We start from the raw sequence: 13,530 nt of genomic DNA, 5'->3' as shown, positions 1-13,530 counted from the left end.
GGTACAAGGACACTGAAACGCAAAACAAAAGGAAAGTAGGAAAACGTGAAGCCCGAGTATTATATTAGCCCCATTTTTGCAGTAAGGATAAAGTAGTAGTTGGCATAGCAAGGACGGTGCGTGTGTTTTGTTCTCGTAGGTCTGTGCGTGTGTGTGTGGTACGCAATAGAAAAAGCGATTGTTTTACTTATTTGATTCTGTTCTTTTGGAAAACAAGGAATACCGACTGATTTGCCGTTCGCTTGCAACATCATCGCCCGTACTGCTTATCATTGCAGCTCGCTACTTGTCGATACGTACATTCTTCTAGTCTCGAATTTCATCATCAATTTTCTTGTTTTTCGTGCCGCCTGCTACAAAAAGATCTGTGATCATCGACGAAGGAAAAGCGGCCCTCTTCTCTGCTCTAGTGTTTCGCCTATCCTGTCTTCTGTGTGCCTATTTTGCTGCCAGTGTGTGTGTGTGTGTGTGTGCGTGCGTGCGTGCGTGAAGTGTGTGAGAGAGAAAGAGAGAGAGAGAGTTGTGCGTGTGTTACCATCCGACGACAGTGTTTCGCGAGTGTTTAATCTTAAGAAGTAAAAGAAAATTCCATCACACATCAAGCCAACCTTCGCTGCAGAAGGAAAACTGGATAAATCATCCGTCCGTCCGTTCGGAAAGTTTGACGGCTGTAAATGGTAAGTTTGTAGGGAAACTAACAAACAAATAATAATCATGTTTTCGAAGCAGGAAACGTCTAGAACACCCTTCACTCCTAATAGAGTACTAAATTTAAAGACGATGTAACATCATGGGGATTACAATAAGGCATTGGAAAGCATACTGGGAAAATTACTGCCAACACCATCCCAAGGCTCCAGCAAACGGAACTGACCATTCTCACCAACGAAAATTCTTCCAACCCCTCGGGTGGAAAAGTCTTTCCCCCAGTTTTGCGTCCCGTGCCGGACACGTGTTGAATGACGCCGTAACATACGACGGAATTTGCCTGCATCGAAGCCTCCGGTGAAGCGAGCGAGCGAGCGAGAGCACATAATCCGCCTCTCTGTTCAACTCCCAGCTGAGGGCAACATTCGCAGCGCTGCTGCTGTTGAGGGTAGCAAAAGCAAAATGGCAGAAGCGAGAGCAAAAGCCGTATCTGTCCGTGTTTGTCCGACGTCGTGAGGAGGCACTGTGTGCGGCGGCTCTTTTGCCGTGTGGTTTTTTTCTCTTCATTTCTTTTTGCCGCCTCAAGACGGTGTGTATACAGCGCCGGATCAGCTTCTCGGGGAGTGTCAAGCACAAACACACCAAAAACCACTTCACACTCGCCGCTCGCCCTGTCTTATGTGAAGCAAAAGAACGGTAGAAAAGCGCGAAGAAGCTTACCAGAAAGAAAATGAAGCGGCGATATATTCGAATGACGACCATTTTGGTGCTGTTTTCTTACTTTCGTGGTAAGCTACTACCCCTCGTGCCTCCTCGTTGTGCGTGTTGGTTCTCTTCTCGTTTTGGTTTCCTTGCGATATCAGACGGAGATCTCTGTTCAATGTTTGTGCTACTGCGTTCGTCGTCTGCTAGGCAACGTGTTTTTTTTTTGCTTGTCTTCAAATTCATCAGCGCCCATCACGACGGTAGCCTTTTTTTTAATTTGTGTCAAACTTCTTCCCACCTTTCTCTGGGGATTCGATGACCTACAGCTTGCTTCCGCTACAGGGAGCAACAATGCTTGCTGTGTTGGTCACACAAGGATATGATTTCTTTCCTGACACAACTTTTACATTGATCTTGCTCCAGCCATTTTTTTTTGCTAGCCTGCCATGTTTTTCTTTGCTCCTTTCCCATAGCTAGTAATTGTACCATAGTTTTAATGAACAATTTTATAAAAAGAAGAAAATATTCATAAGTTATAAGTTTGAGAGTTTTAAATACAATTTAAGGCACTGTTAAATGCTTCAAGGCCCATGATAGCCATGTGAAATGCTTCAAGGACTCACGTACCGAATCGCAAGGAATCGAACATCTGCTGCTATTACACAGTGGGAACGTTGTTTACCCGATGCGGCAACAAACCTCCTGCTTTGCCCTGTCTGACTAGCAGTGATTTCTATTGGCAATTAAATAAAAACACACTAGAAATGACTAGTCTTTGGCACGATGATTGTGCCGGGGTGGTGATTTTCCATTTGTCATGTATGTGTGTACCGTAACCTCTGCCCTGCCATAACCATTCTTGAGGCACGTAACGATCGAGTCTTTTACAAGAGCCGAGCGCGAGGGAGGGTGTGTAGTATACGCTGATGACCTGCCCTTCCTTACGTGCCCTCCCGTGTTCCTCACTCCACCGTAAGGTTTTGCCTGGCAGGCAAATGTGTCCGAAAACAACATGCCAACGACGTCGTAATCATTGTCGCTATTTATATCCCGCGGTTAGTAGACTCGCCGCCGTTTTACACACAAACACACACTTCACCCAGGCCCAGCTGTGTAGTGAGCGCCAACACACAAACATGACTTTTTGTTTTTTTTTAAAAAGGACATAAAATACACGCACGTGCGCAGCGGACGAAACGCGAGATTCCCTTGTGCGAAAACACGTCAAATGGATGACTAGCTAGCGGGGTGTACTAAGACATTATAGTGCCAAACAATATTAGCAGGTGGGAAACGCCAGGGAAAAACGTAGTAGACCGTGAGTTAGGGGGCGGTATCATCATCTCCACCCCTTACTTGCCTCCCTGAGGGGGAGGTACTCAGTTTGGTACTTTGCGTTGTCCGTTTTTTTTTTCAAGATCGAGTTGACATTGCGCGGCAACGACCAGAACGAACCGTAGTGTAAGATGATGCGTAATATGCCCATCCCCAAGCACACGGGCGCAATGAATCGTCGAAAATCGGCCAAAAACACATACGAACAGCGAAAGCGATTAAAATGCAAATGATCGGCGCCGTATCGTTGCCACCAAAAGTGTACAACACACCACAAGCAAGTCCTCCACGATGCAATTCCCCACCAGTCAGTACTGCACATGGTGGTGGAGACTATGTACATAACCTTACCAAATCCCATCCCTACAGCCAACCCCGGGTGGGGGGGTTCACCCCAAAGAAGGTGGCGCAAGGTGTTGTTGGTTTATTTTACACCGCACTTAAGCAAACGATAACACGCGACGGCGATAAGAACGGCCGTTCCTGTGTGCGATCATTTAGAAGTCCTTCTCCCTTCGCGACCGCAGCGGAACGGACGGAGTTCTCCCAAAAAAAAAAGGCTATCGCGGCGGCTTCTCTCGGTGGTTGGTTGCGTAGGCTTTGTTTTTCCCTTTTTTAACGTCTTATAATAGAAACGATGGTAATTGTACGATAGAGAGGTGGTACGGTACGGTGCGCTACTTGCGTCTCGGAAAAGGTGCCATCCCCGATTGATTGGGAAACACCAATACGAACATTTGGGTGCTGCCACCTCGCGTTCTTCCGAACGTCTTGCTTCCTTCCAGTGCGAGAAGAGACGGCACCACCGGAAAGAGATTGCTGGTCGGTCGCCGCCGCCATTGCCATTCGGTGACTTTCGCTGGAGTGTGGGAATGAATTGCAGTTTCCCATTATGACGAAATACATCCATCCTGCAAAATCATGGAATCGTGCCGGACGTTATCACTGCAATCCTTATTTCCGCCGAAATCCAAAACCAGTGGAATCTACTCCGGCTTGGGTTGATCAAATATTATCTAAAAACCGCGTTGGACAGAAACGAAAAACCATGGGTTCAATGTAAATGGACCAGTAGGCTGTATGTAAATCAATTTGTCCTTGCAAAACTGTTTTTTTTTAAATATTTCTCACCTTTTGTGGTCATTGCTGCCCGGTAAGACTATTCGGTGAAAATGGTTTTTTTTTTTCGTGCGGCCCAATGTCGCGTATCAAATCTGTGAACAACAACGTAGTTTGACGTTTTTTCGGTACCCAGCACTGAATCCATACCGGTAGAAAAATGGCATAAAAATAAAGTTGCGAATGACGAATGAGGACGGACGTGGAGGAATGCAAAATCAAAACAAATAAACATCAGCTGTGCTGGTTAGGGTTCCTCCGATGGCAGTATAGATTGCTACACTACAATTCGAAAACATAAATAATGTTTACGCTTAGAATTATCGAGTTACTTTGTAGACGGTCAAAAAACTTTTCCGATTTGCTAAATTTATATTCGAGGTCATCCAAAATTGTTTCTAATTTTATCAAAGGTATGAAACAAGATGCGAGATGAAGCATGTTTTGTTCGGACTTTCCAGTTCTTGTGTTCAACAAGAACGATAATGCATGTCTGGGAGAGATCTTTTTTGGGTATCATTAATTATTGTATTCAGCCGCGTAAGATTTATATTTTAGATATTTATTCTGATAGTAAAATAATTCAGCGATGGGTTTGCCTGTCACCATTACGCAATCGGTTTATTATTATAATCATTTGCAAATACCATTTTAAATTACGCATTGGATTCACTGTTCATGAGACTTTGTATCGAAAAATTAGAAATCAATTTTCATGCAACATGTGCACATGGTCGACCAAACGTGTTTCTTCACTGTTTAACAAACAGGGAACAATAAATGTAGGACAGTAAACAGCAGCAGCAGCAGTACGATGCACATGTGTTTGGGACAATCGCTCCTATTAAGCCTGATGATGATAAGATTGATAATAATATTTTGAAAACGGTCGCCAGGCAGCAGCAACAGTAGCAGTGGTAGCGGGCATTAGGGTGGGATTAACGTTTCTTTCTCCGCCATCGCTGACAAACAAACCCGCGGGGGCATTAATAGGACGAACGTCACAATGAAGGTTGATGGAAAATTTTACTTTCATTCGAAACGCCAATGATGAACCGAACGCCACGCCACACAGAAACAATCAAACGTGGTTGAATTCCTCCTGGATTTTGCTTCAAGTGCAAATGCTTTCCTTCCTCGTCGAAGCGACCAGAGAGGTGGCATACGTTTCTGCAGCGTGTGTTTTATTTTTCGCGAGCCACAGAGCATTGATAAGAAAGTGAGAGCTACCGCTGTGCATTCTTGCTCGTACAAGAACCAACAGCATTGAAACATGCTAAAAATGGTTTGGTTGGGTCGAATGGGTCGAATCAAAAGTCAGCTAGTAAAAAATAAAAAAGATTGCCCAAACCCCCCAGGGTCAGATTCATTCACACCGCGCGACGAGCGGGTTGCAGTTTTCCGCACGCCTGCATCATCTCTCCATCCTGGGGCGCACGTTATCGGCAGGTTTGGCGCTTATCGCGAACCACAACCGACGCAAAACGCGGTCGTACGGCAACGGTCCCTTCACCTAAACATTCCATTCAGCTGTACTGCACTGGCGTTTGCGTTGTGGTTTCTGTGGATCCTGCTGTGCTGCGATAGAGTAGAAACAGTATAGGGAATGGTGCGTCCATGAATCGGAGGAACGAGAGGAATGAATTTTTAAATTCAAGTTTCAAACATACTTTGATCGATATTATTTTTAATATACGTTCACCTTTATCTATTCTCGAAAAACAACAGATGGCTCTCAACATTGCCGTGCCGATGTCGGGCGTTGGTGATCTCCTGGATGGATTCGGACTGCTGTCGCCAATTTCGCCCGTCAGCATCGGCTGCCACAGTAGCCGGAAGGAGGCGGTGTCCCCCGTTGGCAGCGAGTCCAGCGGCGTTAGTTCGTTGGATTTGGAAGATATCAAGGTAAGTTAACGAATGTCGTCCTCGGGTGGAGAGACCTCGGTTGTTATTAGTTTACTGAAGGGATTGGATGATTTAAGTGCTCGAAAACAATTTCCTAGCCTTACTGATTCTAAATTTATTTTACAGTCTCATATTAACAATCTGCTTCTCGGAAGAGCAATCACTAATTACAACACATTTACTCTGGTGTCAAAGCAAATCCCGGAAGGTATCCTTTTTTTCATTTTTGGGCCTGAACCAAATCTAGCTGAAAATGTGTGCATCGTTCGTCAGATGTGTGGCTGGCTGGCTTGCATTACCTAAAGTGTCTCATGATTATGCCCTACCCTACCCTTCTTGGGCGCAGCAGCTGCACCCCGAGCGGACAAAACACGTGCATAAGAAGAGCGGAAGAAAATAGCCGTCCATGACCTTTTTTTTCTCCAGTTTCCCTTTAGAAAAGAATGTTTGGCATTGGTTTATCCTTTTCGATGGTAAATCATGGTTTAATAAGATACCCCCTCGGAGAGCCGGGGCTAAGGCGTGTGGGGAAAGGCAGAGGCCAGGGATGAAGCAGGAAGAACCGACAGCTGCTGCTGCTTATTTGAAGGCGCTTTTGGTTCCGTTCATCGCCCTGCCCAACAATGCATGTGCGTGTGATCTGCTTTCCCAAAACCTCCGAAAGACGAAAGAAGATCCTTTTCCAGGTACGAAGAGAAATTCGGTCTCCTTTCTGGAACTACCTGGTCGTACGCATTTACCTGAATTGTGGCATCGTAGTAAATCATATTTTTTCTACGTTGCCAAGGTAACGAAAATTACCAACGCCAGAGCAACTTTGATATATGAGCTCGTTGTGGAAAAGAACAACGACAAAATTTTAAATCATTCAAGTTACATAACATTGATTCAGAGGTAGAATTAAACGACGTTTAATTTACATCGCTCTGCTGTGCATTAAAACATTTGATTTCTGGATTTGCAAATCGGTTCCACTCCGATTCACCTCAATCGTACATGAGTCCGTTCTTGAGGATCATCCGCCGGGTCATTCGAGCACGATGGTAAATCACGGCCGCTCGCGTGCAATCCATGAACGTCGTCGGGGGGTATCCGCAGGCCATCGGGGGGAGTAACCCATGGCAACAACATGCACAAGGTCCTCCACGGCAAGTTTTCGACCCGGCACAACAGCACGCGTAGAATCCTCCACCGCAGCAAAGTTGGTCACACGCGAAACTGCACGTCATCTTCCGATCGGCCGGCACAGGCGGAGATCACGACGATTTTTTGCCCAATCGTAGCGACAGATGCAATTTGATGCTACCGGACTGTAACCGTAACCGCAGCAGTAACAGTTACTGCTAAAGCACGATAGTTGTGGCGAGTAGCCGCAAGAATAGTACGGTCCACCGTAGCGATTCGGATAAAGGCACGTTGGTGTGGTATAATAGCAGGAGTAATACGTCGGGCTGCAAAACATGACGAACTACCAATCAAGTCAAGTTTGGCAGAAATTAAGTAATTGCTCGCAATGGCTTAACTTTCATACTTACATAATTAGATTTTTTTTTAATTTTCTTCACTAAAAATTTGGTTGCAAACACGTGTTTCCGCAATGAAGTTTGGTTCAGTAATGCATGAACATTGGTTAAACGGTGTCAAATGCAATTCGTAAATGAGTACTTGATGATTTTTTGCTACGGAGGCCGTTGCTATGGTGGAAAACAAAAGACAATGGTGGAAAAATTTATGTTTTCAATGGAGAAAATCGTTATGCTAATTATTAGATAAAATTAAGTTTTTTAAAGCTCCAAACTTGATTTAAATGCTCTATTGGCAAAGATTTTTTTTAAAACTATTAATCTAATTTGTAAATATATTTCCTCTTTTTTAGAAACAAACACCATCACCGCCAACTCTTCCCGACGAGTCCAAGGAAAATTCGGACTCATCGACCGGTGGCTCATCGTCCCCGTCGTCGGACTCGTCCTCCTCGTCCGCTGCATCGACCATATCGACGACCTCGTCCAGAACTACGTCCACCTCTTCCTCGTCCTCGTCGGCTTCGTCGGACGATGACGGCAGCCAGTCGGCGGAGGAGAGCGACCGAAAGCAGCAGCTCTCCCAGGACGAGCCGACGAGCGACAGTGCCCTTCCGTTCTCGCCGCTTCCCTCGCCGACGTCGTCCCTCGCGTCGGCCGGTGTTAGCGAGTCGAACGAATCACCACAGCCGCCAACCATCGGTGTGGCGGTTCCCACCGTGAACAACAACGCTTCGACTCCGTCATCCTCGCCGACACCGCCGACCAAGCTGTGGTCCACCTACGGTGAAACGCTGTTTGTCTCGCCCTTCCTACCGATAGCGCCGGTCACCATCACCTCCACAACGGAGCCCATTTACCGCCTACCGCGCCCAGCCATCCGTTACGCAAACCGCGACATTCTCGACCTGGCCAGCAACATCCGCTGGAACGGTGGAGCCGGTGGACCCGGTGATTTCGCGGTGCACTTTGCCGAACTGCCGGAGACGCATAACATTCAGCTGTTCCTGAACAACCGCTCCCAGTACCACCGGCTCGGACCGAACGGACACATCCAGGAGTACCGTATGGCGTCGTGCGAGTGCTGCGACTTCAAGTATCCAGTGAACGCTGTTGTTGGAGGCGCTGCTGGTGCTAACCACCAGGTTACAGCTTCGACCGGCATCATCCCGATCAACTTCGGGTTGAATATTTCACAACAGCAGCAGCAGCAACATCAACAGCAACAGCAACAGCAACAGTTGCAACAACAGCAGCGACTTCGAATGCAGCAGCAACAGCAGTTGCAGCAGCAGCAGCAACAACAACAGTTTCCATACCGCTTTAACAACAACAATGTGACGACCACCAACGGAGTTAATGGCATGGGACGCGAGTACAACATGTACCAGCAGCAGCAACAGCCGGCTGCCATGGGCAACAATGGCGTCGGAGGAATGTCCTCCCGATTCAACGCTGGCGGCTATGGTGGTGGTGGTTCTTCGTCGAATGGCGCAGCGGGCGGTGGTTTCTACAACAACAACAGTTCCACCCTGATGGGCCGTGACCATCTCAACCCGATGGCTTCAGCGCTGCAACAGCAGCAACAGTACTTCGGTGGCAACCTAAAAGGAATCTCTCCACCGAACGGTGGCGCCACCTCGTCTGCCTCGTCTTCGTCCCTCCGCCAGCAGCAGTTTGAAATGCTGCAGCAGAAACAGCAGTACGGTAGCAACTACCCCCTAGGGGCGGGAAACAATAATGGTGGTGCCGTTCCGGCCGTTCTTTCCGTTGCCGCACGACTTCAGCAGCAGCAGCAGCAGCAGCAACAGTCGTCGCAGTACTACAAGAAGAACCAATCGATGCGCTACGGTGGTGGGGCTCAGTCGGGTGCTGCGTCCTCGTCCGTTTCATCATCGTTGGCCGGTGCCTCGAACGGTGCCTCCAACTGGAAGAACTCGACGGTCAACAGCAACAACATCCACGACACCACCGCGAAGTTGCTAATGGAGCTGAACAAAATCCAGCAACAACAGCAGCAACCCTCCTACTACTCACCTTTCCTGTAAAAAGAGGCGCATCAGGTGGCGATGGGAGCGGCCAGCTGCATTTGACGGGGGAAAGAGAACGGAAATCGCGACGATATATGCACTTGTGATGCACAAGTGTAACCAATTCCATCCCCTCCCACCTTTCCATCCTCCAACTCCGGAGAGCATGTTGAGATTATTCCATCGGGGGAAAAAACTAGGACGCGGATGAAATGATGGTGGATGGAATGCACGAAAGGTGAAGAACAAGTTGAGATAAACACGGAGAAGGAGAGAGAAAGAGAGAAGCATAGAGGGCAACACATCGACAACATCCGTTGCGCGCCCCATCTCGCCATCGTTACCAAAGTTGCCAAAGCCGGAGCAGAATGTGAATGTTTTCTTTTTTTTTTTATAATTTGTTAATCCTCGTAATCGACATCCATGTCCACACGGCTCTCCTTCTTTATCTCTCAGTATAGTAAAATTACTAAAATTAAACAACGGGAGGCTACAATTCCCGTTTTTCGCGCGGTCTCTAACAACACTCCTGAACGTTGGCCGTATAGTAAAAGAAAAGCAAGGGAAGCATAGCAAAACGTAGAAAGCCAACGTCGTGCAAGGAGAGAGATCCCTAGTCCAGCAATCACCACCCATCCATCTACAAACCCCCATGTGAATGATGTACGGTTGTTGTACGTCCGTTCTGCAGCTAGGACAGGAAGAATATGACATTCTATTTGTCATGACTGCGCGCAACCCTCCTCCAATGTCCACAACTACTTCTTACGCTGCTGGTGCAGCGGTTGTTATGTGTTGCCGAGAGGGAGGGAGGAGGAAGACGACAAGAAAAGGATACCCAAAAGGTTTCGACCGCATATTATTACGTTGTTCCTAAGAGTAATTAAGTTTTGAATACAGCAATGCAATGCAATGCGCCTCACCAGCCCTAAGTATAGAAGAAAAAATACACCCGCTTGTGAGTAGCAAAGCGAAGAGAACAGTGATATTCAGAGCAATTCGCCAATCGCGCCACCCAAAACGCAACGCACCATCACCAACCGAGCCCGATACGCGCAGCATCATCAGCCGGAAACAAATGTGTAAAATAAATGTGTAATACGCCTTTCCAACGACCGATCGATGCAAGTTACTGCAGCAGCGTCAGCCGGGTCCAGTCCAGCCACCACTTGCACTTGCACTTACGGCCTAGTCATATTAAAGGTCGTGAAAATCGTGTATTTTACTATCGCTGATCATCGTACATTCCTCGCACGAGAGGAGGGACGTGATTAAAACGTAACAACTTCTACCACCAGCGCTGTCCTCCTCCTTCTTCGGCAGCGAGAATGTCAATGTAACGAGGCATGCAAAGGCTGGATGATGCGGAAAACATACTGCTGTGTACCAACGTCAAACAGCGGGGGCGGAGGAGAGACGAGAGAAAGAGCACAGAGAGCAAGACAGAGAGAAAGACAACGAGGGAAAGAGTGTGTGATATTCATGAAAATATCTACGACTCGATTTCTTCACGACATCTTTCGGATATCATTCCGTAAGTAAACCTGAGTGTTGTAAAAATCAAAGTTAGCTTAGGTTAGCATCTTAGTCTTAAGCCTACTGTGTTCATCACATTTCTTACATTTATAACAAGCACCAAAAATACCTGCCACTCATAAAAAGTTTGAAATCTAACATCGTTAACAACGTGTGTCTTATTTTCTTTCTCGACCCGCTCTAGGTTGCAATCTTCCAGTTATTTTCGTATGTAAGCAAACCCCCTGAAGCAGCAAAATACACAACACAAGACGACGAAGTGAGCTCTTTTTCTTGTGCTCTAAAATCCGCCATCCTGGTGCACCCCTGGGCTTATCGAACGAACCAACGATGCAACGACCCCGCAACGATCACTACCAGCACACGGCTGGCTGCAGCATCCATCCGCACCGGCAATCATCACTCTCTACGCGTAGGCATGAAACAAAGTGAGTCGTTTTGAGGTACACGAACGAAAGTATTCTCTACACACAAGCTAAAAGGTTAAGTTTAATACGAACGTTTACATCTGCGATGGAAAAGAAGTTACACGTGTGTGCTCTATACCACACCAAAAGCGAAAACCTGTGAGACAAAGAGGAATCGGGAGGGAAGGAAGCGTGCGAAAGAACGCGGCCGGAACAAATCAATGTTAGATTAGGATATACGAAAGCAACAGCAAAATGCTGCGAAGTCACTGAGTGTGACTCCTTGAAAGTATCGGCTAGCTAAAAAAGTAGAATTAGAAAAGCTTATCTGTACAATCTATAAAAAAACACACACACAAACACACAATACTGTAAGTAATTTAAGCGGGTGAAACAACACACAGTGCAGGATTATTTAAAAGATGTGTTTGGCAGTGTTCCTGTGGCGTGGGTAGTCCAAGGGACGATGTGGGATTCTAAAGGAAATGTGTCTTTGACTAAACACCACACCACAAACATACCCACAGACACAAACACACACAAACACGCGCGAAGATACGGAAAACAAATCTTTTTTAGTGAACTACTAGTGAAAAGAAAAATGAATAGGTTGACTAATGACTACTATTATGATATAATTACGATTATTACTACGGCTCTATTATATACATATATATTTACCCTTTAGTATGTACGACTACGATTACTGCTACGATATCCATGTAAGAGTAGGATTTATTGGCCGTGAGCAGTAAAAACTGCACCATTAGAGAAGAAACGAAAAGAATCGTCGGTCAATGATGAGTTTGGAATCTTTTTTTCCCAGCTCCTACGATCATTCAGTACCACCACCCACCCCACCCACCGGGAGTCGCGCGCGGGGGTGGCTAACTAACAAAGTAATGCATAGCAAAAAGAGACTTAATTAAAAATCGTTTCATAATCAATGCCTAACTGTATGTGTGGAACGAATGTTTGAAATTACGCTAAAGAAATGTGTGGGCGAAAAAAATTACATTCAATCACTCAAAGACAAGGTGCACATTCAGTCATACACCCACACACCCAGGCAGATACACATCTTAAATAGGCTGGTGATAATGTTGACCCCAAAACGTAGTAGCGATAGAAGAAACGAAAAACACAGTTCCCGAAATGATGGTGGAAGAGGAGCGGAAAAGGGTAGTTTTAAAATGTGAAGGGACAGTCCCTGTAGCAGTTATGTATAGGTGGTAGAATTTAATTCGTTATAGCTCGAAAGCGGTAGAAAGTAGTCATGAGTAATTACAGTAGTGGTTTCCTTTTCTTTTTTAAATGTTGAACTCTAGTTTTCATCCAGTCTGTTGAATTGATTGAACTCGAAATGAAGAAAAATAACATACAAACAAACGGAATATGCAACTTTATCATCGTCATTGTGAACTAAGTAAACACACCTTGCGTTGTTGTGGTAAGAAGGATGTGCTTGCGTATCCTTTTGCACCAGAGAGGCATGAGAATATGTCAAGTTAGACAGCATACCACGGTAGCAAATGGTTGGAGGGAGGAGGGGGACGAAGAAATGATAAACACAGAGGTACAAACGAATCGAAACGAAACGAAATGCGCACTACAGGGAGATTTGTATTATCTAAGTAGCCCGTTGTTGTGGTGTGGTTATAAGGATCGGGTGTAACGGAGAAAACGGAAAGCAAGGTTTCGCTAAGAACAACACACACATACACAATCACGTACATCTCCTAGTAAGTGAAAAAGAAACAAGATTTATGTAGCGAGAGAGCAAAGAACGGATGTAATTTAGAGTGGCCAAATCCGTCGATGATCGCAGGGAGAGCAAAGTTGAATGCGAATTTAGTGAGAATTTTATCATCGTGTTATATTAATATTTTCCTAATCTTAACGTTATCTTGTTTCGTATCTTTTAGAGAACTTGACGCACTTTTTACTTATCATACTTGTATACTCCTACCCTCCCCGCCTCTTGCTCGTTTGCTGCAAAACCAGAACTGAATATTGTTGAAATTTTGTTACCTTACATTGTTGTGTTAGTTTGAATAGTTTTTTTTCCTTTTCTTTTTTTTTTGTAGTTTTACCATATCGATATTTCACGCAAGTAACAAACCACAACCGGTAGCGACATGTATGTGACTGATGTTAATGCTTAAAAAACGGGCAAAGGATTAAATCCGATTAAAGACCACACTTTTAATGTGTGAGTGTATTGGTTTTGTGTAGCTCTGAAATTCCTTGCAATATTTGCTTTCTTTTGGGCTTTGTGATGATGTGAAGATTATCAAGGAAAAAAGGGGTTTCCATCATTAG

At 45.7% G+C, this 13,530-nt stretch overlaps 1 protein-coding gene across 1 annotated transcript; it reads left to right on the top strand.

Moving 5' to 3' along the window:
- The first annotated feature begins 513 nt into the window (after positions 1-513).
- On the top strand, positions 514-9,352 carry LOC131281033 (AF4/FMR2 family member lilli-like). Its single transcript, XM_058310284.1, has 3 exons — positions 514-677; positions 5,536-5,712; positions 7,589-9,352. Exons 1-3 carry the CDS (start codon positions 675-677, stop codon positions 9,281-9,283), a joined length of 1,875 nt encoding a protein of 624 aa, XP_058166267.1. The 5' UTR covers positions 514-674; the 3' UTR covers positions 9,284-9,352.
- The last annotated feature ends 4,178 nt before the right edge of the window (positions 9,353-13,530 follow it).

This window comes from Anopheles ziemanni, chromosome 2, assembly GCF_943734765.1.
Source record: "Anopheles ziemanni chromosome 2, idAnoZiCoDA_A2_x.2, whole genome shotgun sequence".
NCBI lineage: Eukaryota > Metazoa > Arthropoda > Insecta > Diptera > Culicidae > Anopheles > Anopheles ziemanni.
The sequence above is the reverse complement of the archived record's forward strand: the minus strand, read 5'-3'. Positions and strand labels throughout refer to the sequence as shown.